The sequence below is a fragment of the Blennius ocellaris genome, assembly GCF_963422515.1.
Source record: "Blennius ocellaris genome assembly, chromosome: 8".
In the NCBI taxonomy this organism is placed as follows: Eukaryota; Metazoa; Chordata; class Actinopteri; order Blenniiformes; family Blenniidae; genus Blennius; species Blennius ocellaris.
The window spans coordinates 28,937,559-28,964,264 of NC_137657.1; the positions used below are offsets into that span (position 1 = coordinate 28,937,559).

At 52.0% G+C, this 26,706-nt stretch overlaps 2 protein-coding genes across 2 annotated transcripts; one reads left to right on the forward strand and one right to left on the reverse strand.

Annotated features, from left to right (window-relative positions):
* The first annotated feature begins 37 nt into the window (after positions 1–37).
* nod1 (nucleotide-binding oligomerization domain containing 1) lies at positions 38–23,452 on the forward strand. Its single transcript, XM_080500788.1, has 15 exons — positions 38–64; positions 875–1,113; positions 1,205–1,379; positions 1,935–3,747; positions 4,292–4,375; positions 8,675–8,758; positions 8,857–8,940; positions 9,015–9,098; positions 9,279–9,362; positions 10,509–10,592; positions 10,678–10,761; positions 10,964–12,407; positions 12,555–12,631; positions 21,211–21,293; positions 22,658–23,452. The coding sequence occupies exons 2-12, from the start codon at positions 946–948 to the stop codon at positions 11,034–11,036; spliced, it is 2,817 nt and encodes a 938-aa protein (XP_080356914.1). The 5' UTR covers positions 38–64; positions 875–945; the 3' UTR covers positions 11,037–12,407; positions 12,555–12,631; positions 21,211–21,293; positions 22,658–23,452.
* LOC308133427 (E3 ubiquitin-protein ligase znrf2-like) lies at positions 15,055–24,842 on the reverse strand. Its single transcript, XM_080500787.1, is given in 8 exon segments — positions 15,055–15,194; positions 15,272–15,349; positions 16,693–16,798; positions 18,739–18,834; positions 23,687–23,933; positions 23,935–23,999; positions 24,002–24,074; positions 24,076–24,842. Coding segments are annotated over 7 exon segments (666 nt in total). The 5' UTR covers positions 24,097–24,842; the 3' UTR covers positions 15,055–15,194; positions 15,272–15,291.
* Positions 24,843–26,706: the final 1,864 nt, after the last annotated feature.

Below are 26,706 nucleotides of genomic sequence, written 5' to 3' on the forward strand. Positions count from 1 at the left end.
GGGAATAATCTGAGAATAATCTGAGAATAATGTGGGAATAATGTGAGAATAATCTGCGCTCCAGGTAACTTTCCTGTGTTTCCGGTGTGACTCACCTGTCTGCTGCTTTTGCTGTAAAGTGTTTTGTCTGCTGATGGAGGCTCGGGTCGCTGTGACAGTTCGTGATGAATAAATCAGGAGCCTTTAATAGTTTAACAAAGGAGAAAACAAACGGGGATTAGTGAGTCTGCAGCTGATTTATTCTGAAAGGATCCCGCTGCCAACGACAATAAAGGCAGTTCGTTTAGCAGCTTTTAGTCAAACAGCAGGAACATTATTCACCATCAGGAGCAAAAATGGCATAAAAGGAGTCGAAAGACCCACTTAAGAGGTGGAATGAAAGCAAAGCTAATGATTTCAACAGAAAAATTGTGAAAACTTCATGAAATCTGAATAAAACATACAAAAAAAAAAACTTCTCATTTACACTTAATAAATGTTAAAGTTAACATTCTTCTCTTATGAGCTCATAGTGGAAAATTCTGCTTTTATAACTTTGTTTTCCGTGAAAAGTGTCTGTGGAGGACATTTGAGCAACAGAGACATTCAAAGTATGAGTCGGAAGGTAAACCTGGACAGAGCCGAGACGACGAGACACGTCGAAGACCCGGATTACAGGAAACGACCTCAAACGTTGAAACTCCAGTTCCTGGACCGTGTCTCTTCTTTCTAACTCGTTTTCTACAACTTAACTTTCAGCCGATCTGTTCTGCTTCTTTCAGGCCACATCTCTTCCATTCCTCTGTTTTAAACTGCCGTTAACTTGCTTTTGGCTGCAGCGGCTCCGCCTCGGTAACTCAGCACCTCGTCGTCCTGCGCTCTTATGTTCTACCAGTGTACGAGTGCAGGACCGCCCTGCCGCCCCGCCGCCCCGCCGCCCTGCAGTGGAGATCTGGAGCTGAAGCGATGGAGGAAGTCGGGGTGTCGTTCCTCGCCGTCCTCACCCGCCACCGAGAGCTGCTGGTGTCCCGGCTGCGGAGCCTCCAGTGCGTCGTGGACAACCTGCAGGCCGCCGGCTTCCTCTGCGACGAGGACGTGGAGATCGTCCAGCAAACTGCCACCAAGACAGACCAGGCAGGACGACCCCCCCCCCCCCTCCCCCCCCCCCCACTCTATTCCTCTGGCCTGGAGTTCTGCAGTGAAACACACTCCCATTGTTTTCCAGGTGCGCAAGATCCTGGAGGTCGTCCAGAGCAAAGGCGAGGACGCCTGCGAATATCTGATCTTCATCATCTACAAAGTGTACGACGCGTACGTCGACCTCCAGCCGTGGCTGCAGGAGATCGACTACCGGCCGAGCCGCGCCGTGACGGGAATGGAGGTGGTCAACACAGACCCCAGTAGGTCTCCCACTTCCTGTCCGAGACCATGTCAAGTACTTCATTTGTACTGCTCATGTGACGAATGGAGGGCTTGTGGCGTGAGGAGGGTTCAGTCTGAACCTGGACCACACGAGACCAGACCTTCTGCTCGTGTCCCACGACTTCTTCACATCTGTTTGGGACGATCAGAGCTCCAAAGCTCCAAAGCTCCAAAGCTCCAAAGCTCCAAAGCTCCAAAGCTCCAAAGCTCCAAAGCTCCAAAGATGATAGAGTTCCAAAGGAAGTCTACCATCTGTTGAAATCATGCTTTAAGTCGGGCCGGGGGTAAACGATTATTTTAAGAACGATTATTCGGGGAACTATTTTATGGCTCCGTTAGTTGATGTTCATCAACTTCCGTGAAGTGAATCATGACGCGAAGCTGAATCGTTGGTCGCCAACCGATCAAATGTTAGGTTTCAGTTTGTAAAACCAAAGGACACGTCGGGAGTTGTTCACATCTGGCTTTATTATGGCGGTGGATAAAATGCGATGCTGAATGAATGAATGAACGGCTTCTGTTCTCTGCCACAGTCAGCAGGTACTGCGAGAAGCTGAGGCAGGAAATGAGCCGCGACACGAGCTTCATCATGTCGTACGGGCAGCGCGAGGAGACGCGCCTGGAGGAGCTCTACACCCACACCGTGATGGAGCTGCTGGACGACTGCAACGAGAGTCTGGGCTTCCTGGACGACCTGCGGCAGCTGCTGGGAGACGACGCCGTCTTCAACCGGCAGGGGGAAATCATCCTGGTGACGGGCGACGCCGGCGTGGGGAAGTCCATCCTCCTGCAGAAGCTGCAGAACCTGTGGTCCAGGAGGGAGCTGCAGACCGGCGTCCTCTTCTTCTTCAAGTTCCGCTGCCGGATGTTCAGCGTCCTGGGCGACGCGGAGCAGATCTCCCTCCGGGACCTTCTGTTCAAGTACAACTGCTACCCGGACCGCGACCCGGACGACGAGGTCTTCCACTACATCCTGCGCTTCCCCGAGCGGGTCGTTTTCACCTTCGACGGCTACGACGAGATCCAGGAGGACCTGGAGACGCTGGACGTCCCGGAGGCGGTGTCGCCGGAGGACAAGTCCGGCCCCCTGCGGCTGCTCCTCGGCCTGCTGTGCGGGAAGCTGCTCGCCGGCTCCCAGAAGGTCCTGACGTCGCGGACCGGGGTGGAGCTCCAGAGCCGGGTGGTCAAGAAGAGAGTGGTCCTGCGCGGGTTCTCCTCCGCCCACCTGAAGACCTACGTCGGCCTGCACTTCAAGGAGCCGGAGCAGCGGGAGCGGGTGCTGGTGCAGCTGGACGCCAGCCCGCACCTCTGCGGCCTGTGCTCCACGCCGCTCTTCTGCTGGATCGTGTTCAAGAGCTTCCGCCACCTGCACACGACGCACGACAGCTTCCGCCTCCCCGAGGTGTCCGTCACGCTCACCGACATCTTCCTGATGCTGTCCGAGGTCTTCCTCAGCCGGCTGACGCCGCCCGCCCCGTCCCTGACGAGGAAGAGCGTCCGCTGCCCGGCGGACACCTTCAGGACCGGCCTCGGGCCGCTGGCCGCCTTCGCCCGGCTGGCCCTGCAGAGCGTCGCGCGGGGGAGCTTCCTGTGCGTCCAGGACGAGGTGGACGCCTGCGGCCTCGCCGAGGAGGACCTGCCGCTGGGGTTCCTCCGGCCCGTCGGCGAGTCCGAGGCCAGGGGCGGTCCGGCCACGTTCGAGTTCCTCCACGGCACGCTGCAGTCCTTCCTGGCGGCGTTCGCTCTGGTGCTGGACGAGCAGGGCGCCGCCGGCGGCGTCCTCAGGTTCTTCGCCGAGTGCAGCAGGAGGAGGGCGTCGTCCTGCCTGCCGTTCGACGTCTGCTCCCGCGGCTCCGCCGGGCCCGAGGACCGGAAGCCGTTCGCCGCCACCGAGCACCTGCAGTTCGTCAACCTGTTCCTGTGCGGCCTGCTGTCCAAGGCCCACGCCGGCCTGATGGAGCGCCTCGTCTCGCCGCCGCTGCTGAAGAAGAAGCGAGCTCTGCTGAAGTCCTACCTGTCCACCGGCGTCCGGTCCCACCTGCGGGGCCTGCCCCACTACGACACGGAGGAGGGCAAGAAGGTCCACGTCTTGCCCAACTTCCTGTGGATCCTGAGGTGCGTCTTCGAGACGGGGAGCCGGGACATCGCCCGCATGGCGGCCAGAGGCATCACCGCCAGCCTGATCAAGCTGGGCTACTGCAACGTCTACTCGGGCGACTGCACCGCCATCAACTTTGTCCTGCAGCACCGGCGGAAGCTCCTGGGCCTCGACATGGACAACAACAACATCAGCGACTACGGCGTGAGGCAGCTCCGGCCTTCCTTCTGTAAGATGACCGTCGTGAGGTAAGAAGTCTTCTGGCGCTCTGCTGACAAATAATAACGACGACTCCTGCAGCTCCTGTAAGAACAACAAGAACGGTTCAGCGCAGAAAACGCTTGTTCAGCACGAGAGTTCATAGGAAGCTGTCGAACTCGCAGGCCACGCCCCCTCACAAACAGGCCACGCCCCTATGGCAGGCGCGCTTCTGTGAAGCCGCTTTTTAAGTTTTCTCTGAGCTGTTTCAGTGACAAAAGAGAGAGTTTGTGTCCGAGCCGCCGTGTTGGTCTGGTTTTACCTGCAGGAGCTGACGGCTTTTAGTGATGCGTTCAGGTGCGTCACGTAACTCCGCCCTCCGGCATGTTATGGCGCTGCGGGACAGCAGCGAGGCTACACGCTATAAACATGATTCAGATGTGACTGGTAGTCGTTGGCGAGCTGGAAGGTGCAGCGCGCCGCAGTGCCATTTGGAAACGAGGTCGTTTTGTTGGGCGGGAACTTCTTCTTGTTCTTCTGGAGGACGAGTCGACCCGAACGCTGCGCGTCACTCATGAGACTGTTTCCCTTCAGATTGTGTGTCAATCGCCTGTCGGACAGCAGCATGGAGGTTCTGGCTGAGGAGCTGTGCAAACACAAAGTGGTGGAGGTTTTGGGGTGAGTTCTTTATTTCACACGCCGCAAAGTTTTGAAAAACTGAACAATCTGTGAGGAAAGTCTGACGTACGATCGCAAGTCCCAAAATGTAGGGACATTTACACATGTAAGGAACAGCAGAATAGAACGAGGCGCCACCAGATCTCCTTTAGCCTAGGAAACACTGACGCTTCCTTTAGCCTAGGAAACACTGACGCTTCCTTTAGCCTAGGAAACACTGACACTTCCTTTAGCCTAGGAAACACTGACGCTTCCTTTAGCCTAGGAAACACTGATGCTTCCTTTAGCCTAGGAAACACTGACGCTTCCTTTAGCCTAGGAAACACTGATGCTTCCTTTAGCCTAGGAAACACTGACGCTTCCTTTAGCCTAAGAAACACTGATGCTTCCTTTAGCCTAGGAAACACTGACGCTTCCTTTAGCCTCGGAAACACTGATGCTTCCTTTAGCCTAGGAAACAGTGATGTTTCCTTTAGCCTAGGAAACACTGATGCTTCCTTTAGCCTAGGAAACACTGATGCTTCCTTTAGCCTAGGAAACACTGACGCTTCCTTTAGCCTAGGAAACACTGACGCTTCCTTTAGCCTAGGAAACACTGATGCTTCCTTTAGCCTAGGAAACACTGACGCTTCCTTTAGCCTAGGAAACACTGACGCTTCCTTTAGCCTAGGAAACACTGACGCTTCCTTTAGCCTAGGAAACACTGATGCTTCCTTTAGCCTCGGAAACACTGATGCTTCCTTTAGCCTCGGAAACACTGATGCTTCCTTTAGCCTCGGAAACACTGACGCTTCCTTTAGCCTAGGAAACACTGATGCTTCCTTTAGCCTAGGAAACAGTGATGTTTCCTTTAGCCTAGGAAACACTGATGCTTCCTTTAGCCTAGGAAACACTGATGCTTCCTTTAGCCTAGGAAACACTGATGCTTCCTTTAGCCTAGGAAACACTGATGCTTCCTTTAGCCTAGGAAACACTGATGCTTCCTTTAGCCTAGGAAACACTGATGCTTCCTTCCGCCTAGGAAACACTGATGCTTCCTTTAGCCTAGGAAGCACTGAAGCTTCCTTTAGCCTAGGAAACACTGATGCTTCCTTTAGCCTAGGAAACACTGACGCTTTCTTTAGCCTAGGAAACACTGAAGCTTCCTTTAGCCTAGGAAACACTGATGCTTCCTTTAGCCTCGGAAACACTGATGCTTCCTTTAGCCTCGGAAACACTGATGCTTCCTTTAGCCTAGGAAACACTGATGCTTCCTTTAGCCTAGGAAACACTGATGCTTCCTTTAGCCTAGGAAACACTGATGCTTCCTTCCGCCTAGGAAACACTGATGCTTCCTTTAGCCTAGGAAGCACTGAAGCTTCCTTTAGCCTAGGAAACACTGATGCTTCCTTTAGCCTAGGAAACACTGACGCTTTCTTTAGCCTAGGAAACACTGAAGCTTCCTTTAGCCTAGGAAACACTGATGCTTCCTTTAGCCTCGGAAACACTGACGCTTCCTTTAGCCTCGGAAACACTGACGCTTCCTTTAGCCTAGGAAACACTGACGCTTCCTTTAGCCTCGGAAACACTGACGCTTCCTTTAGCCTAGGAAACACTGACGCTTCCTTTAGCCTAGGAAACACTGACGCTTCCTTTAGCCTAGGAAACACTGACGCTTCCTTTAGCCTAGGAAACACTGACGCTTCCTTCCGCCTAGGAAACACTGATGCTTCCTTTAGCCTAGGAAACACTGATGCTTCCTTCCGCCTAGGAAACACTGATGCTTCCTTTAGCCTAGGAAGCACTGAAGCTTCCTTTAGCCTAGGAAACACTGATGCTTCCTTTAGCCTAGGAAACACTGATGCTTCCTTCCGCCTAGGAAACACTGATGCTTCCTTTAGCCTAGGAAGCACTGAAGCTTCCTTTAGCCTAGGAAACACTGATGCTTCCTTTAGCCTAGGAAACACTGATGCTTCCTTTAGCCTAGGAAACACTGATGCTTCCTTTAGCCTAGGAAACACTGATACTTCCTTTAGCCTAGGAAACACTGACGCTTCCTTTAGCCTAGGAAACACTGACGCTTCCTTTAGCCTAGGAAACACTGAAGCTTCCTTTAGCCTAGGAAACACTGATGCTTCCTTTAGCCTAGGAAACACTGACGCTTCCTTTAGCCTAAGAAACACTGATGCTTCCTTTAGCCTAGGAAACACTGATGCTTCCTTCCGCCTAGGAAACACTGATGCTTCCTTTAGCCTAGGAAGCACTGAAGCTTCCTTTAGCCTAGGAAACACTGATGCTTCCTTTAGCCTAGGAAACACTGATGCTTCCTTCCGCCTAGGAAACACTGATGCTTCCTTTAGCCTAGGAAGCACTGAAGCTTCCTTTAGCCTAGGAAACACTGATGCTTCCTTTAGCCTAGGAAACACTGAAGCTTCCTTTAGCCTAGGAAACACTGATGCTTCCTTTAGCCTAGGAAACACTGACGCTTCCTTTAGCCTAGGAAACACTGATGCTTCCTTTAGCCTAGGAAACACTGATGCTTCCTTTAGCCTAGGAAACACTGACGCTTCCTTTAGCCTAGGAAACACTGACGCTTCCTTTAGCCTAGGAAACACTGAAGCTTCCTTTAGCCTAGGAAACACTGATGCTTCCTTTAGCCTAGGAAACACTGACGCTTCCTTTAGCCTAAGAAACACTGATGCTTCCTTTAGCCTAGGAAACACTGATGCTTCCTTCCGCCTAGGAAACACTGATGCTTCCTTTAGCCTAGGAAGCACTGAAGCTTCCTTTAGCCTAGGAAACACTGATGCTTCCTTTAGCCTAGGAAACACTGATGCTTCCTTCCGCCTAGGAAACACTGATGCTTCCTTTAGCCTAGGAAGCACTGAAGCTTCCTTTAGCCTAGGAAACACTGATGCTTCCTTTAGCCTAGGAAACACTGAAGCTTCCTTTAGCCTAGGAAACACTGATGCTTCCTTTAGCCTAGGAAACACTGACGCTTCCTTTAGCCTAGGAAACACTGATGCTTCCTTTAGCCTAGGAAACACTGATGCTTCCTTTAGCCTAGGAAACACTGATGCAGTTTTTATTCATTTTATTTATTTAGATTGATTGAAATTCTCCACATTCAAATTCCAATAGTAAAACACAAGTTCATTGCGTCTAAAAGTGTATACTTACATTATTATGATATATTATCATTATTATTTGTGGTTAAATGTTGACAATGTTATTGTTGATTGGTAATAATTAATCAATATACCATCCGGCATAATGCATTCTGACCACAGCTCTAATTGTTTGAGGACAAAACTGTCAAAATGTAAAACTTAGAAATGTGATTGATGACGTCTCATGAAGGTTGGACAGGGACAGGGACAGGGTGTGGACAGGGACAGAGATAGGGACAGAGACAGGGAGAGAGACAGGGTGTGGACAGAGATAGGGACAGGGTGTGGACAGGGACAGGGTGTGGACAAAGATAGGGACAGGGTGTGGACAGGGACAGATACAGGGACAGGGTGTGGATAGGGACAGAGACAGGTACAGGGTGTGGACAGGGACAGAGACAGGGACAGAGACAGGGTGTGGACAGAGATAGGGACAGGGTGTGGACAAAGATAGGGACAGATACAGGGACAGGGTGTGGACAGGGACAGAGATAGGGACAGGGTGTGGACAGAGACAGAGTATGGACAGGGACAGAGACAGGGGCAGGGTGTGGACAGGGACAGAGACAGGGTGTGGACATGGACAGGGTGTGGACATGGACAGGGCTAGAGATAGGGACAGGGACAGGGTGTGGACAGGGATAGATATAGAGGCAGGGTGTGGACAGGGACAGGGACAGGGTGTGGACATGGACAGGGTGTGGACAGGGCTAGAGACAGGCACAGGGTGTGGACAGGGACAGGGACAGGGACAGGGTGTGGACATGGACAGGGTGTGGACAGGGCTAGAGATAGGGACAGGGTGTGGACAGGGACAGGGTGTGGACAGGGCTAGAGATAGGGACAGGGTGTGGACAGGGACAGGGTGTGGACAGGGACAGGGACAGGGTATGGACAGGTACAGGGACAGGGGTTCTGTCGGCGACGGGTTCCAGCTGCAGCCGGGCGACTGGTTTAACCAGACGTGTTCTGGTTGCCATAGCGATTTTTTTCCCAGCGTTTTTACCTCCTGACATTAACATAAAAAAATTAAAAAAGAAGTTATTTGAGCCCCGTTGCGACTCGAGGCGTCGGCAGTTTCTTCCTGGAGACGGAAGCTGTGAGGAGATTCTGACCAGGACAATAACCGGAGCCTTTTGTTCTCCGTCAGTCTTTACAACAACCACATCACCGACGCCGGCGCCAAGCTGGTGGCTCAGATCATCCGGGACTGTCCCCGGCTGCGAGTCGTCAAGTAGGTTTGTCTGCATGACGGTAGACGTTCCTGTCGGCTGTTTGAACTATTGACCGTCAAACATCAACGACCGTCTCTTACCGTCGTTCTGTCTGCAGGATCGGGAAGAACCAGATCACCAGCGTGGGCGGGCGCTATCTGGCCGGCGCCATCCGGAAGAGCGCCTCCATATTCGACGTGGGGTAAGAAAGTGTAGCTCCGCCCACCCCGGAAGGCGCCGGTCACGTCTCAGCTGTTTGCTTCCCGATGCTTCCAGGATGTGGGGCAACAGCATCGGCGACGACGGCGCCGAGGCGTTCGCCGAAGCTCTGAGGAACCACCCGAGTCTCACCAACCTGAGGTGAGGCGGCGCGGCGCGGCGGCGGCGGTGGTGGCGGCGGCACGCCACTCTAAACTGCTGCTGTCGGGTCACGTGACGTCACAGTCACACCTGACCTGAACCGTCGTGGCCCGACGGGAAACGTGTGACGCCTCCGCCCTCGGGGGTTTAACGCTTCCTCTCCGTGGTTCTGTGTTTCAGTCTGTCAGCCAATGGGATCACGGCTAGAGGAGGCCGCTGCATCGCCGAGGCTCTGAGGGAAAACTCCGCCCTCAGGATCTTCTGGTACGCCGTCACTACTAATTAACACACACTGTTGGTGTTAATTGGTGAATTGGTGGAAAAGCTCCATACCGTGGAAACCTCATGGAAAAAGTACTGGGAGGGGGGAAGTACTGGGAGGGGGGGAAGTACTGGGAGGGGGGAAGTACTGGGAGGAGGAAAAGTCCTCCACGGGACAGAGCTTCTCCTCAGCTTTAGAATGAGGTATTACTTGTGTTGCTACGTGGACGAGCAAGCGAGCTATCAATGTTTTTGTGGCACTTCTGGCCTGGATCTTTACGGTTAGCTCCAGAGGGAGACCTCTCCAAGATGGCCGCCTCTCCAAGATGGCCGCCTCTCCAAGATGGCGGCGCTGGAGGCACGTCAACAGGCGCTGATGGGCCATGCGCCATCTTGTGTTTTATACTGTGTCTATGGCGGCGTTAGCTAGCAGGACGACTCAACATGTTTTCCTTGCAGGTCCTCTAAACCCTGGGCGTTTCCTTGCAGGTCCTCTAAACCCTGGGCGTTTCCTTGCAGGTCCTCTAAACCCTGGGCGTTTCCTTGCAGGTCCTCTAAACCCTGGGCGTTTCCTTGCACGTCCTCTAAACCCTGGGCGTTTCCTTGCAGGTCCTCTAAACCCTGGGCGTTTCCTTGCAGGTCCTCTAAACCCTGGGTGTTTCCTTGCAGGTCCTCTAAACCCCGGGCGTTTCCTTGCAGGTCCTCTAAACCCCGGGTGTTTCCTTGCAGGTCCTCTAAACCCTGGGCGTTTCCTTGCAGGTCCTCTAAACCCTGGGCGTTTCCTTGCAGGTCCTCTAAACCCTGGGCGTTTCCTTGCAGGTCCTCTAAACCCTGGGCGTTTCCTTGCAGGTCCTCTAAACCCTGGGCGTTTCCTTGCAGGTCCTCTAAACCCTGGGCGTTTCCTTGCAGGTCCTCTAAACCCTGGGTGTTTCCTTGCAGGTCCTCTAAACCCCGGGTGTTTCCTTGCACGTCCTCTAAACCCTGGGCGTTTCCTTGCACGTCCTCTAAACCCTGGGCGTTTCCTTGCACGTCCTCTAAACCCTGGGTGTTTCCTTGCACGTCCTCTAAAACCCGGGCGTTTCCTTGCACGTCCTCTAAACCCTGGGTGTTTCCTTGCACGTCCTCTAAACCCTGGGTGTTTCCTTGCAGGCTGGTGCAGAACGAGCTGACCGACGATGCGGCGCCGCACCTGGCCACGCTGATCCAAGCCGACACCGGCCTGACCCACCTCTGGTAACCAGGCGTGTCTCCTTGTGCCCGGCAGGAAGTCGTCACGCGGCGGCGCTGAGACGACTTCCTGCCGTGTGTTTGTCTGCAGGTTGATCAACAACCGGCTCACGGTGGCCGGGGTAAGGCGGCTCCACGCCGCGCTGCTGCTCAACACCCGGCTCAGGGAGATATGGTGAGTCAGTGCAGGGCTGTTTTGATGGTTGTCATAACAACAATCCAACTTGGTGGTTTTATTTTGACAGTCACCATAACAACAATCCAACATGGTGGTCTAATGGTGGGACATTTCCCAGAGTTCCCTTGTCCTGCCGTGTCCCCGTCCCCCTGGTGGGACGGCGTTGAACATTAAATGTCCTCTGATGGTCTTCCTGCAGCGTCAAGGGGAACCGGCTGTCTGCGGAGGAGGAGGCGGAGTTTGTGTCGGAGAAACGTCTGAGGTTCCACTGATCAGGAACCGGAAGGAACCTCTTCACCGGGTTGTTGTGTTGGTTCTGTTACTGGACCACTGAGCTTGTCCGCTGCTCCACCGCTCCACTGCTCCACCCTCCACTGCTCCACCCTCCACTGCTCCACCGCTGCACTGCTCCACCGCTCCACCCTCCACTGCTCCACTGCTCCATCGCTCCACCCTACACCACTCCACTCTCCACCCTCCACCGCTCTGCAGTGTAAGTACAGGACGGGAATGGGGACGGGGACGGGGACAACCTGTGGACATGGACGTCCAGCGGCTCTGCTCTGCCGGGATTCTTCACCGTAGGGTCCGTCCTACCGTTTATTGGGGGATTGTATCAACCTGGACTTCTGTGGGTCTCGAGTTCGATTCCCTGTGACGACGCTGAACCCCAAACTGCCGTCTCGTGTCCCGGGTGTCCCGGGTGTCCCGGAGGACATGTGGTCAGCGGAGGAAGTGCCTCAACCTGCAGGCATGGAAATAAAATGTACATAAAATAAATGTTGCTGATTTGATTCAGTTTGACACATTTTTACATGTTATGAAGCAAAGATATGAGATCGGGGGGGGGGGGGTCTGACTGTCATGTGACCAATCCAACCGGGTCACATGACCTTCCTGCTCCTCAGCTTGTCAACAACATGAACTTTACTCTGATGTTCTCCAGCAGGTTCTACAACCTGGTCAGGTCTTTAATGTGTGTGTGAGACGGTCCTTCCTGCTGACCGCCACAATAAAGTGAGGCAGGCAGTACCGAGCCTCACCTCCAGGGGGCGGAGCTCAACTGAACTCTGGTCATAATCTCCATTGAGACAGTTTTTATTTGTTGTTTTTAAATAAGATAGGAGTAAGTAGAGAAAACTAAAGTGTGGAAACTAAACTTTTGGCCTAAAATAATATTTTTTCTTTGATAAACAATCTTTATTAAAATTGATTAAAAAAATTATTAAACTAGTGCTGCACTCTCGACTTTCATGAATGTTTGTTTTCAGTAAATATGAACATCTTGGACACGAGGAGGCGCTCTGTCTTCTCTAGAAGAAACTTTGTTTGTAGGACCAACATGTTCCAGTGTTTATGTTTGTGTTGGTGTTTGATTATATTTGTGTTTATGTTTGTGTTTATGTTTGTGTGACTGGAAGAGGAATGTTGATGAAGTTTTACCAGTTGATGCTGTTGGATGAAGTCTTTTCTCTTCTTACAATGGAAATCTGAGTCCAGAGGAGGCGGAGCCTCACCAGCCAGGAGCCTCACCAACCAGGAGCCTCACCCGGAGCCTTTATCAACCAGAAGCCTCACCAACTAGGAACCTCACCATCCAGGAGCCTCACCAGCCAGGAGCCTCACCTCACTGGTTAAAACAGGTGAAACACAGAATTCTGCTCTGAACCCTGAAGATTCTTGATGTTTGTCGATTGTCATCAAAGAAGCTTTTCCCTTTATTGTGTTAAAAAGATAAAAGAAGGAAATACAAAGAAGAAAGACATTCAAAGTTCTTTTATCCTGTGTAGGAAGTGGAAAAGCTCAGAACCCACAGGGAGGAGTGATGATGATGATGATGATGATGATGTCACACACCAGTGATGTGGTAAGACATGTCCACACAGGATGAGTTTCATCAGCCGGCGGTCGGCCGGAGCACCGGAGTGGTGAAACACCTCGTCTCTGAGCTGCAGAGAGTTTGAAGGAGTTTGAAGGAGTTTGAGGCGGTTTGACGTTTCATCTTCGTCTCCCAGAAGCAAAACGTAGAAATAAGAGACTTTTACTTTCTATTCAGGACGAATCACCTCCGTCAGTGACGTCCTCCAGCCAGGTCCTGTCCTCCGTCCCAGAGACATTATAACCATCAGAACGTCTCAGTTCTACCGACTCTGATCCACAGCAGCCTGTCCTACACTGCCGCCGTGTGGCAGGACAGTGAATCACAGAACTTCTCACTCCGGATCCACATGTTCAAGTTCCATTGTTTTCAAAACTTCCTTCAAAAGGACATTTAGTCCCTTCGAAAGACTCAAACTGTACATGAGCTCTGGAGAGCAAAGAAGTAGAAGAACTAGAGTCACAGTGGAACCTTGGTATCGTTTGGCCTGACGGATTGTGTATCGTCACGTCGTGCTGCTCTGACGTTCATCCACGATGTTTTCTACATGAAATCTTTTGATTGAAGAAGAAAAACCATAAAAAGTCCCTGTTTCTGGACTTTTAAGTTTACGACTAGAACCCTACACCTGGTGGAACCCTACACCTGGTGGAACCCTACAGCTGGTGGAACCCTGCACCTGGTGGAATCCTGCACCTGGTGGAACCCCACACCTGGTGGAACCCATGTACCTGGTGGAACCCTGCAGCTGGTGGAACCCTACACCTGGTGGAACCCTGTACCTGGTGGAACCCTGCACCTGGTGGAACCCTGTACCTGGTGGAACCCTACACCTTTGTGGAGTCCTATACCTGGAGGAAACCTGCGCCTGGTGGAACCCTGCACCGGGTGGAACCCTGCAGCTGGTGGAACCCTACACTTGGTGGAATCCTGCACCTGGTGGAACCCTGTACCTGGTGGAACCCTACACATTTGTGGAGTCCTATACCTGGAGGAACCCTGCACCTGGTGGAACCCATGTACCTGGTGGAACCCTGCACCTGGTGGAACCCTGCACCTGGTGGGACCCTGCACCTGGTGGGACCCTGTACCTGGTGGAACCCTACACCTTTGTGGAGTCCTATACCTGGAGGAAACCTGCGCCTGGTGGAACCCTGCACCGGGTGGAACCCTGCAGCTGGTGGAACCCTGCACCTGGTGGAACCCTGCACCTGGTGGGACCCTGCACCTGGTGGGACCCTGCACCTGGTGGAACCCTGCAGCTGGTGGAACCCTGCAGCTGGTGGAACCCTGCACCTGGTGGAACCCTGCAGCTGGTGGAACCCTGTACCTGGTGGGACCCTGCACCTGGTGGAACCCTGCAGCTGGTGGAACCCTGCAGCTGGTGGAACCCTGCACCTGGTGGAACCCTGCAGCTGGTGGAACCCTGTACCTGGTGGAACCCTGTATCTGGTGGAACCCTGCAGCTGGAAAAAGATCTGAGAGCAGAAAGACTTTCACGTCGTCCTGAATGTATTTAATATAAACACGTTATTACAGTTCTCTACATTGTCGCTGGCTGCCTGATAGTGTGCAGTTCCATTTTGTACCACAAGGTGGTGCACTGAGTCCAGATAGTGAGAACGGAACCTTCACAAACTGCAGCTGATGGTGAGAACCGGATGGACTCAACTCTGCCACAGGCCGTAAAGATGAAAGAGCAGGAGACATTCAGGTCCACACTTCTTCTCTGACGCCTTCTAACTCTTTATTTTATTGTCGGAATGAAGTGAATCTGGATCATTTCAGGTGTTTTTTGTTATAAAAGATGACGTGGGATCAGTTTTGTTTTAAAACTAAAGCACGTCTGAAAAAGTGCAACAGGATCATTTTCTCAGACATTTTCTTCAACAGTTGTTGTTACAGCTGAATGTCACTAATATGTGAAAATATATTTCATGACATAGCGAGGACCAACAGCGGTCTGTCCTCCGGTGACGAGAGCGAGACGTTCGTCCACCAGGTGGCAGCAGCGAGCTGCGGCTGGTGAGGCTCTGAGGCTCTGAGGGTCTGAGGGTCTGAGGGTCTGAGGGTCTGAGGGTCTGTCCTCCCTGCAGACGGTTGAAAGCGCTGATCAGACAGAATTCACAGTTGATTGGCACCATGTGTGGGCGGGGCCACGATGTGGCGTGTCGCCGCCCCTCCTGGTGAGACGGTGGCGGCGCAGCGCCGCTGGTTGTGCTGGGCGCCTCTCGCGACAAGGCACTGGGACGCGCCTCCCCACCGCCGCCGCCTCCGTCTCCTCCACCTTTCCCGCCGTACAATCCGAAGGTCTCCGCCGCCGCCTGTGGGGGCGCTGATGAGTCTGCGTGCTCCGAGTCCAGAGTGAACGTGCAACATAAAACACCAGATTTGTATCCCTGAAGATTGAATGAGGTTTGGCACACTGTGGTACTACATTATTGGTGAGTGGCTGAGCGGGGGTGGAGGCGGGGGTGGAGGTTGGGGGGTTGGGGGGGGTCACAGTGTCCAGCAGTCTCACTGGATCCACGTCGTCTCTCCTGGTGGGAACCTGCAGAACGAGACACCTGAATCAGTCCACCGCTCGCCCAGCGACGTTGACGGCGAGTGACGGACGGCAGGTTTTACCGGATCGGAGAGGAGGAGCTTTAATCTGAAGGATGTTCCGGACAGGACCGGTTCACCTCGAACCACCGGTCGATGCAGCTGCACACGAGGACACAACATGGGACACGTCACCAGGGACCAGGTCCTCGCTCTCGAGAATAATTAAAGCTGCAAGCAGCATTGGCCGGGACCTCGCGAAAGACCGCCCGTCGGGGGGGTGGCTATGAACGGTTAATAATATTTTAAGTTTTTTTTTTTTAATGACTTTTATTTTGAAAAAACTGCATCAAAACCAGCTAATTAGCTAGTGATTCGTGACCGCAGCGCCCCCATTAGGCCACCTGCCAAATTTCAGCTCAATCGGACAATGTTTGTTAGCATGCTAACGGGCGTGTGAGTTGTAGGTCTCGACAAGACGAACACATTTCGTATTCGCTGCATCTCTCTACGACATTCCTACGGACTGTGGCGGGCGATGGAAATTTTCTAGGTGGCGCTAGAGAGCCATTTTTGGACTTTCTGGGAATTTTTTCACATGATCTACGACTCTATGCGATTCTTCATGAGCTTTCCAAATTTGGTGAGTTTTTGAGCGTGTTTAGGGGCTCAAATATGAGTGAAAGCGTAAAAGAAATATATAAGAAACGAACGAAAAACAAATAGAACTTCGCCAGTAGGTAGTGGCCACGCCCCCGAAGGCCACTCTGATTGGTCAGTGGTGACCTGAGAGTGACTGGATGAGTGCGGCACTGTTGGCGACGTACCAATTACAGAAGGGACCTGCCGTTGGCCGGGCCGAGGGCCCAGCCGTTGGCGAGGTCCCTAGCAATAGCAATGCCAGTTCTCCTGCTGAAGCTCCGCCTCCTGTTGCTGAGAGGAGCGTCTGCACCTCGCTGAGCGACCGCCACCTTGCGTCGCTCCGACGCTTCAACAAGCCAGTTAACAAAACCACCGGTGATTAAAGCGGCGCATGTAAACAACAACAGGAGGGTTTACCACGGAATGTTTCAACATTGCGGGCGAGTCCAGAGTGACGACGGTCACCGGCCAATCAGCAGAGGGCTGCGTCGTAGCTCCGCCTTCTGAGACCCTTCCTCATCTGAACGATCTCTGAGGACCAGCTTTTATTGAGTTTTTACTGGTTTCTGAAGAACAGACCTGAAGACGTGACCCTTCACCCTCAGAACCACAGACAGCGGAGGACAGACGACGGTTTGCATCCATACATCTGACACCACCTGCCTCCAACCACAAGATTGAAGCTTCGCTCCTCCAGTCCCTGACTTACTTTCTTTCTTTCCTTTCGTTTCTACCAAATCCAACAAACGTTCTAGAAACACGTCTCTCGGCTGTGACGAGCCGCCGCAGGACGAACACAAACATTGAGCAGGACAGCGAAGACATTTTGAAGTGCTTGTTGCTCGTTGGCGCGGCGGACGAACCTTTTGTGGTAGATGCAGAGGCAAGGCAGGCGGGCGATGGTGTCGCCTTGCTGCAGCTCCTCCAGGCAGATCGAACATTCGCCAGCGTCCTTGGTCAGGACGTCTTCTGCAACACAGCAGAGGGACGGCAGCAACGTCAAACACACGGACGTCTTCTTCTGGACAAATCGGCATTCAGCGTTTGATTTCATGATTTCAGTTCAAAACACTGAACACGTGGAGCATCACGGCGCCGTGACATCACGTGACATCACGTGACATCACGGTGCCGTGACATCACGTGACATGTGACATCACGGTGCCGTGACATGTGACATCACGGTGCCGTGACATCACGTGACATCAGGTGACATCACGTGACATCACGGTGCTGTGACATCACATGACATCATGTGACATCACGGTGCTGTGACATGTGACATCACGTGACATCATGTGACATCACGGAGCCGTGGCATCATGTGACATCCCGTGACATCACGGGGCCGTGACATCATCACTGTGACCTGAAAAGCTGCAGCTCCCTGTCACGTCTCTGACTGACCTCCTGCAGCCACGGAGAGGCCGTCGCCACCGATTACTGGGCAGTGATGCATTACTGTAATCTGATTACTATTTTCAAGTAAAGGATTACTTTTGCAAAGACAGTAATTAGATTACTGTTACTTCCCCGCAAGCAGGCTGCGTTTCTGTCTTACTAAACCGTGACTTTGTCTCCCGAGACTGTCGACAACGCAACAATCAGCGGCGACGTCAGTGTAAACAACAGACAGTGTAAACAACAGTCAGTGTAAACAACAGTCAGTGTAAACAACAGACAGTGTAAACAACAGACAGTGTAAACAACAGTCAGTGTAAACAACAGTCAGTGTAAACAACAGACAGTGTAAACAACAGACAACACCCCCCATTCAAAACACCTTCATCAATACAAGATATGAGCCGTCGGTGCCAAACAGTCTCCGGCAGTATGAGATCTGAGACACGCCTCCATGTTTGTGTCGACCTTTTAAAAACCCGTATTTATGTTTAGTGAGACGCAGAGAAGAAAAAACAAAGGAAAGAAAAGGTGGGACTGTGTTGAGGTGGAGACACTGGAGACACTGGTGACACTGGAAACACTGGAGACACTGGAAACACTGGAGACACTGGTGACACTGGAAGCACTGGAGACACTGGTGACACTGGAGACACTGGAAACACTGGAAGCACTGGAGACACTGGAAACACTGGAGACACTGGAAACACTGGTGACACTGGAAGCACTGGAGACACTGGAGACACTGGAAGCACTGGAGACACTGGTGACACTGGAGAGACTGGTGACACTGGAAGCACTGGAGACACTGGAGAGACTGGTGACAGTGGTGACACTGGAAACAGTGGTGACACTGGAAGCACTGGAGACACTGGTGACACTGGAGAGACTGGTGACAGTGGTGACACTGGAGACAGTGGAGACACTGGAAACACTGGAGAGACTGGTGACACTGGAAACACTGGAGACACTGGTGACACTGGAAACACTGGAGAGTCTGGTGACACTGGAAGCACTGGAGAGACTGGTGACAGTGGTGACACTGGAAACAGTGGTGACACTGGAAGCACTGGAGACACTGGTGACACTGGAGAGACTGGTGACAGTGGTGACACTGGAGACAGTGGAGACACTGGAAACACTGGAGAGACTGGTGACACTGGAAACACTGGAGACACTGGCGACACTGGAGACAGTGGAAACATGGGAGACACTTGGTGACACTGGAGACACTGGAGACACTGGAAACAGCTGATGAATCCTGCTCATCCCTTCTGGAACACTTTGTGCACGTTTTGACTGTGGGGGGTTTGTGGAGTCGGTCGAGGCCTGAGAGGTTTGTCATGTGACGTAGAACCAGACGTGTGACGTCAGAGACTCTAAACCAATAATCAAAGTGACTGACGGGGAAACGTGATGGAACCACTGACAGGTTCTGTCATGGCAGAGCTCGGCTCCAAGTCCATTTTCTCACGAGAGCAAACGAAGTAGAACCAGGAAGTTCCTACCGTTGTAGGTCACTCGGGGTCTGGTGAGACACAGAACCAGGTGCAGGTCCATCTGGTCCGGCGACACCAGCACGGAGCAGACGGGGCACTTGAAGCCTGGAGGACGGAACAGAAACACAGAGGGAAGTCAGACCTGCTGATCCCCCCCCTCCACCTCCACCTCCACCCACCTCCACCCCCCCACCTCCACCCAACACACACCTGGTGGTGTTTCAGAACGACGCTGGATTCATGTTTACAGTGGACGATGAGTTGCAGCTCTGCAGGAAGGAAGAGTCACTGTGACACAGCAGAGCTGCAGCGTCGCTGCCAGGCTGCATGACTCATCCTCCACTGTGCAGAGAGTACAGGACGCTCTCCACTGTGCAGAGTGAACAGGAAGCTCTCCACTGTGCAGAGTGAACAGGAAGCTCTCCACTGTGCAGAGTGAACAAGAAGCTCTCGCCACTGTGCAGAGTGAACAGGAAGCTCTCCACTGTGCAGAGTGAACAGGAAGCTCTCCACTGTGCAGAGTGAACAAGAAGCTCTCGCCACTGTGCAGAGTGAACAGGAAGCTCTCCACTGTGCAGAGTGAACAGGAAGCTCTCTCCACTGTGCAGAGTGAACAAGAAGCTCTCGCCACTGTGCAGAGTGAACAGGAAGCTCTCCACTGTGCAGAGTGAACAAGAAGCTCTCGCCACTGTGCAGAGTGAACAGGAAGCTCTCCACTGTGCAGAGTGAACAAGAAGCTCTCGCCACTGTGCAGAGTGAACAGGAAGTTCTCAGTTGAAACTTTTCAAAGTGCACAGCTTCTTCCTTCCTCAATCTCCGCTGCTTTAAGTTTTAATGACGTAGTTTTGATGGAGGAGCGTGAGGCTCTCTCCTCGTCCCCCTCAGATCTCCGCCCCCCTCAAACCAGTCCTCCGCTCTCATTGGTCGCTCTCTCTGCGCTGGCAAAGCGCCAGGCGGTGCAGGAAGTTCTCCCAAACAAACTGCAGCCAGAAGTTTTAAAGCTTTAAAAGACGCCATCGACCTGAGTCAGTCCCAGTCCTGACTCCACCCCCCCCCCCCCCCCCCCCCCACCACCCCTGCAGCCGCTCCGCCTCTTGGACGACCTCCCAGGGATCTTTATTCATTATCCACGGTCCTTAACCCAGTTCTGCTGCAGCGCCTGCATCAGCACATCCTGCGCTCTGCGCTGTGAGGAGGGTTTATGAATCGTGGCTCTATTGATCTGCTCCCTGACGGTTCCGTCGGCGCCGCTGCTCTCCACTGCTCACCGACACGGCGCCGGGAATTATAGTCCCGGCTGAGATACGACTTCAGTCCCGACCCACGAAATGGCCGTGGTCACTGCAGTGCCGTGTCTGCAGGCCCGACAGGAAGAACCAAGGTCACACCGAGACCTCGACCTGCAGACGAGTCCACACCGTGGAGCTCTTCAGACGTTCCCTTTTCTGTTCTGTGTGTTTTAACTCTTTACGTCGTCACTTAAGATGAACCACAAAGCTTTGATCTGCTCTTTGATCTGCTCATACCCTCATGAGGTGTCGCTCGTAAATTACTTGAGTTTTAAAAGGCTTGCTGCTTCTTCTGCTGTCGGTTCTCGGAGGTGAATCCCACAGCAGGTCTCGTCCCGCCGGACTGGCCAACGAGTCAAAGGTCGTTTCCTTTCACGAAAACCTTCATTCACCCCAGAACAACAGTTGCAGGAAGACGTTGGTGTCAAATTACCAACTGATTTAACTCATTTCATCTTCAATGAAACCGACTGATGCAATCACATTCTTCCATTCATTCACACACCGAGACACAGAACCACGCAAGGTACCCAACAAATGTCGTGTTGTCTGACGACACGCTGACGACACTCGGGTCTCACACGAGCAAAACAAGGACCTTGTTTCTCGGTAAATAAAGAAATCCTGCTGGAGGAGAGCTGAAGGTGAAGGAAGGTAAAAAACAAAACATGAGCCAGGTAATAAATTCAATCACAGTTTCACTTGCAGTGAAAAACGTTCAACGTGACCGAAGGAGTCAGTGACTCTATCAGGGAGCCGTAATTATCGTCTGTGCTGAGTCGGCATTAAATCCCTGGTTTCCCCTCAACACATCCATTACAAGTTTCAGTCTTCAGTGCAAAAACAATGCGATTAATCACAATTAATTACAGAAAATTGTGATATTAATTAGTCGTTTTTTAATCAGTTGACAGCTCTACTTATTTATTTATTTTTAAAAGACAATTAACTGACTGACTTATACGTCCATCAAAATGACCAAGAACAACAGAAAAACCTAAGTTATGTGTTCCGGACCAGTGAACTGAAGACAAACAAATATATTTTTACAAAACTTTGACATTTCTGAAGGAAAACGTCACTTCGTCATTGTGCTGTTGTCATTTCTAAAAAGGTTTTATCGGTTGTGGTTTCTGGGCTTTTCCTCAACGAGGGTTAGAACTTAACACTTCTTCTTCTTTTTGACCTTCAGAATGTGACGATTGAAACAGGAAGTGAAGTGGAAGTGAAGACGCCACCGACTGAAACAAGAACTCTAAGCAGATTAAGAAGCAGGTTAAGAAGTGCTGGATTATCTGCTCAGGTTTTAACGAACCTCCACCCACCGGCTGCCTTCCTACTGCAGGAGGCTGAGCACCGTCACCTCCACCCCCCACCAAAACACCACACCGTCACCTCCACCCTCCACCAGACCGTTGACCCGTTGTAGTGACGTCCTGAGGTCAGACGTCAACATGAACTTTATTTAGTTCACAACACTGATCCCTGGTCGCCATGACAACCCTGGAACACAAAGATCGCTGAGCTCATGTTGTAGAGAAGAACCAAGGCCTTGTTTGCGTCTTGTTTACACCCTGTTTACACCCTGTTTACATCTTGTTTAGACCCTGTTTACACCCTGTTTACATCTTGTTTACACCCTGTTTACACTCTGGTTTCACCCCGTTTACGTCTTGTTTACATCCTGTTTATATCTTGTTTATATCTCGTTTACGTCTCATTTACATCTCATTTAAACCCTGTTTACACCGTTTATATCTTGTTTACACCCTGGTTTCACCCTGTTTACATCTTGTTTACACCCTGGTTTCACCCTGTTTACGTCTTGTTTACATCCTGTTTACACCCTGGTTTCACCCTGTTTACATCTTGTTTACATCTTGTTTACACCCTGGTTTCACCCTGTTTACATCTTATTTACATCTTGTTTACACCCTGGTTTCACCCTGTTTACATCTTGTTTACATCTTGTTTACACCCTGGTTTGACCCTGTTTACATCTGGTTTACACCCTGTTTACATCTTGTTTACGTCTTGTTTACACCCTGGTTTCACCCTGTTTACATCTTGTTTACATCTGGTTTACACCCTGTTTACATCTTGTTTACACCCTGGTTTCACCCTGTTTACATCTTGTTTACATCTGGTTTACACCCTGTTTACATCTTGTTTACACCCTGGTTTCACCCTGTTTACATCTTGTTTACGTCTTGTTTACACCCTGGTTTCACCCTGTTTACATCTTGTTTACATCTTGTTTACACCCTGGTTTCACCCTGTTTACATCTTGTTTACATCTTGTTTACACCCTGGTTTGACCCTGTTTACATCTGGTTTACACCCTGTTTACATCTTGTTTACATCTTGTTTACACCCTGGTTTCACCCTGTTTACATCTTGTTTACATCTGGTTTACACCCTGTTTACATCTTGTTTACACCCTGGTTTCACCCTGTTTACATCTTGTTTACATCTGGTTTACACCCTGTTTACATCTTGTTTACACCCTGGTTTCACCCTGTTTACATCTTGTTTACATCTGGTTTACACCCTGTTTACATCTTGTTTACACCCTGGTTTCACCCTGTTTACATCTTGTTTCCATCTGGTTTACATCTTGTTTACATCTCGTCTACCAGGTGTAAATCGGAGGCGGAGCTTCACACTGTGATCTGATCAGCAGAGCAGGTGAGACATTCAGAGACGCTCGTTGTCGTTTCAACAGGTGGAAGTTTTCGGGGCGATTTCTCCCAGTTTGAGGTGAACCAGCGTCAGAAAACTGTCCGTCCACTAGAACGTCGCCAACTAGTGGACCGACATGGAAACCACCTCCTGGTTTCTGCTGTTTAAAGGACGTCGTTGCTTTTGAAAGGCGAAACTTCTGTGAAACCAAAATGCCAGAAACAAAGACGCTCAGTTGAAGTAAAGTCGCTGAAGCTTGTGATTCAAGACGTCAGAAGGATTTTAAAGAACAACAACACGTTTAAAATACTGGATAGGACATTGTGTAAAAGTTGTAAAAACTGTTCTGACGTCAGACCTTTCTTCATTCAAAGCGGCAGGGTGGAGGCAGCATCATGATGACATCACATCCTGTCTTCTACAACCGTCAGGCTGCTTCTTGGGTCTTATAGATGTATTTTGCATTACGGATGTTCTTATTATTCTGTAATTCGTCTTTTGACAAAACTAAAACGAATTTGCTTCTCTGAAAAAATTCTAATTGTTAGCAAAAATGTGGTTATTTGATATTGTTGCTGAAATATAGAACATCGTGTTCTTTTTCTCCTCTACAACTTCAAACGTCAGCGTCGTTTTAAACGATCTTCTCTCAGGAGGACGATCTTCTGGAGCAGCACGTCGTTTCTCTGACATTGATTCTTGAATAAAACGAATAATTCAGTTTATTTCCTGATGTGGGGCTGTTGACCCCATTATTGCCCCATCAACTCCCCCTATTTCTCCCCAGTATTGCCCCCCCCCCCCCCCCCATTATTGCCCCATCAACTCCCCCTATTTCTCCCCAGTATTGCCCCCACCGCCCCCGCCCCCCCCCCCCCCCCCCCCCCCCATTATTGCCCCATCAACTCCCCCTATTACCCCCCATCATTGCCCCCCCCCCCCCCCCCCCCCCCCGGCCCCTGCTGGGGCCCCACACCTGAGGTTACCTCCGAACAGATGAGGCGAGAGGTGTGCTGGTAGAGATCCGACCATGAGCCGGGGCTCCCGGGGCTCCGGGGGCTCCCGGGGCTCCTGCCCCCCCTCCTCCGGGCTGCTGCCTCCGGACTCCGGGGAGCTGTGCGCCCCGCCGCTGTTCGGGATGTTGATCCCGGGCTGGAGTCTCGTCCCGGGGCCCCCTGCAGTCCTGGCCCGGGCTCCAGCGCTGCCGGCGGCCCCGGAGCCCCGGGAGCCCCCCGGACGCCCCGTAGTCGTGGTGCCGCGCGCCCCCCGCCGGCGTGCGTCCTGCCGCCGCTGCCCGCCGCCGGCCGTGCCGGAGGGCAGGTCCGAGCCGGAGTAGGCTCTGGTCCGCCCGTTAGCAGCGGGGCGAGCGGGGGGGGCCGCTCTGCCGCGCCCCCATGGTGACACTCCCGGAGAGCCTCTGCGGGACGGTGCGCCAGATCCCCCGGCCGCGGCGGGCGGCGTCACCGGGACGGACGTCCTGGAGGAGACCGGGGGGAGGGGGAGGGGGGTGGGGTGGTGGGGGGGCGCAACGCGCTCTGCGCCGGCGGATCCGGGCCAAGTTCAAGCGGCCGTCAGCGACCGGGAGCTGCGCGAGGAAACTTTGTGGACCGTCAGCATCGCGTTCCGTCTTGCGGCTCGTCGCGGCTGCGCTCCGCCGCTCCGCTGGTCCCGCCGCCGCTCCGCCGCGGCCCCGGCACGGTGCTCCGGAGCGGCCGGCCGCGCTGCGCTCGCCGCCCCGCCGCCTCGCCGCTCATCGCTCCGGGGGGGGCCGGAGGGGGGGGGGGGCCGTGGTGGAGGAGAAGGTCGTCCAGCCGTCCGGCGCTCAGCCGCACTTCCTCCGCCGGGCGCAGCGTCGCAGTGACGCCGCAGCGGCCGCCGCTCTGCCGCCTCCTCCCGGAGACTCTAATCCAATAATCCCGCACATAATCTCACATATGTGCAGATTATGGCTTTTATTTCCTCTCGGGCCGATTTGAAGAGTTAATTCGAGTCACCGGAGGATCTCCCGGTCCCGGGAGGCGATCAGCCCCGACGCGCTTTTAGGAAAATAAATCATCTTTTATTTATTCACCAGATTCAAGGTCACCCACGTGACCTTTAATTCAACTAACACAACGATCCATGGTTCCATTCAGCACCGAGATAAACACCTAATAAAGTTGTGTTGAAAAGTAAAACAGCTGAAATAAAAGATCAAACTGTTATTTAAAAAGGGTTTCGTGTCTCATTCAGGGGAATTTATGATTAAAGTTTCTATTTATTCATGAAACAAGTGAGAATTTATGATTTGAGCTCCAAAAGTCCGGAAAATATGTTGAAACGTTTCTGAGTCATAAATCATGAAATATGTGGTTTTTTATTGTTTTTAGAGACATTCAGGTGAGGACAGTGTCCACCTGGACAGTCCAACACGGGACAGACACTGAGACACAACCACTCTCTTCAAATCCATTTTCGTTCTAGAGCATCAAACACAAGACCTGCAGAACCAGAACCAGAGGAGGAGGAACCAGCAGAACCAGACTCAGAGGAGGAGGAACCTGCAGAACCAGAGGAGGAGGAACCTGCAGAACCAGAGGAGGAGGAACCTGCAGAACCAGAACCAGAGGAGGAGGAACCTGCAGAACCAGACTCAGAGGAGGACGAACCTGCAGAACCAGAACCAGAGGAGGAGGAACCTGCAGAACCAGAACCAGAGGAGGAGGAACCTGCAGAACCAGAACCAGAGGAGAAGGAACCTGTAGAACCAGAACCAGAGGAGGAGGAACCTGCAGAACCAGAGGAGGAGGAGGAACCTGCAGAACCAGACTCAGAGGAGGAGGAACCTGCAGAACCAGAGGAGGAGGAACCTGCAGAACCAGACCCAGAGGAGAAGGAACCTGCAGAACCAGACCCAGAGGAGGAGGAACCTGCAGAACCAGACTCAGAGGAGGAGGAACCTGCAGAACCAGAGGAGGAGGAACCTGCAGAACCAGACCCAGAGGAGGAGGAACCTGCAGAACCATAACCAGAGGAGGAGGAACCTGCAGAACCAGAACCAGAGGAACCTGCAGAGCCAGACCCAGAGGAGGAGGAACCTGCAGAACCAGAACCAGAGGTACGTCCTGCAGGTCCAGGTTAGAGGACAGAAAGACAGTGAGGACAGGATGGACGTCTCCTCCTCTTCTTGCTGAGTTTATGTAGTTTCTGCTGATCCGCCATCTTGTTTTGTAGTTCCATGTCTCTCACACACACACACACACACACACACACACACACACACACACACACACACACACACACACACACACACACACACACACACACACACACACACACACACACACACACACACACACACACACAGCTGTATATCGGTAGTTAGAATCTGTATTTTATTTGTTTTCATTGTAAATAAATAGAATGTTTGGAATCATACTGTTTTATTAACGAGCACAAAGGTGAAGAAAATGTCGATTATTCTGAGTCACGAACACTAAAATCCTTCAAGCTTCACTGTTAATTCTGCTCATTGTAATTAATTTAACTATTAATTCAAATTCCTGATTCAATGTTTAGTAAATCTTCCTAGACTGATCAAACTGAACTGGCTATGAGTTCCGCCGAGGTTTGTGATACAGATCAGATTTAAATGGTCAATAACATTTTAATAAGTAGTTCCATGTTCCGGTGTGATCACGTGGTTCTGGCCCTGGAGAACCAGAATGAGGTGCGTTCTACCAGCGGAGGTTCGATATTCCCACCAGAGTTTGGCTTCGCTGTAATTTCCTGGATCAGTGAGTCATAATCGATTCAGATTTGATCAACAACCTGCAGCCCAACCATTCTGTATAGTGACACCAGGATGCTGCTTCCGGTTTCAACCAGCAGAGGGAGCTCGTGTGCTTCACCAGAACTCCTCAGTCCTCAGGTCACCTGAACACAACCATCATCATCATCATCATCATCATCATCATCATCATCATCATCATCATCATCATCATCATCATCATCATCATCATCATCA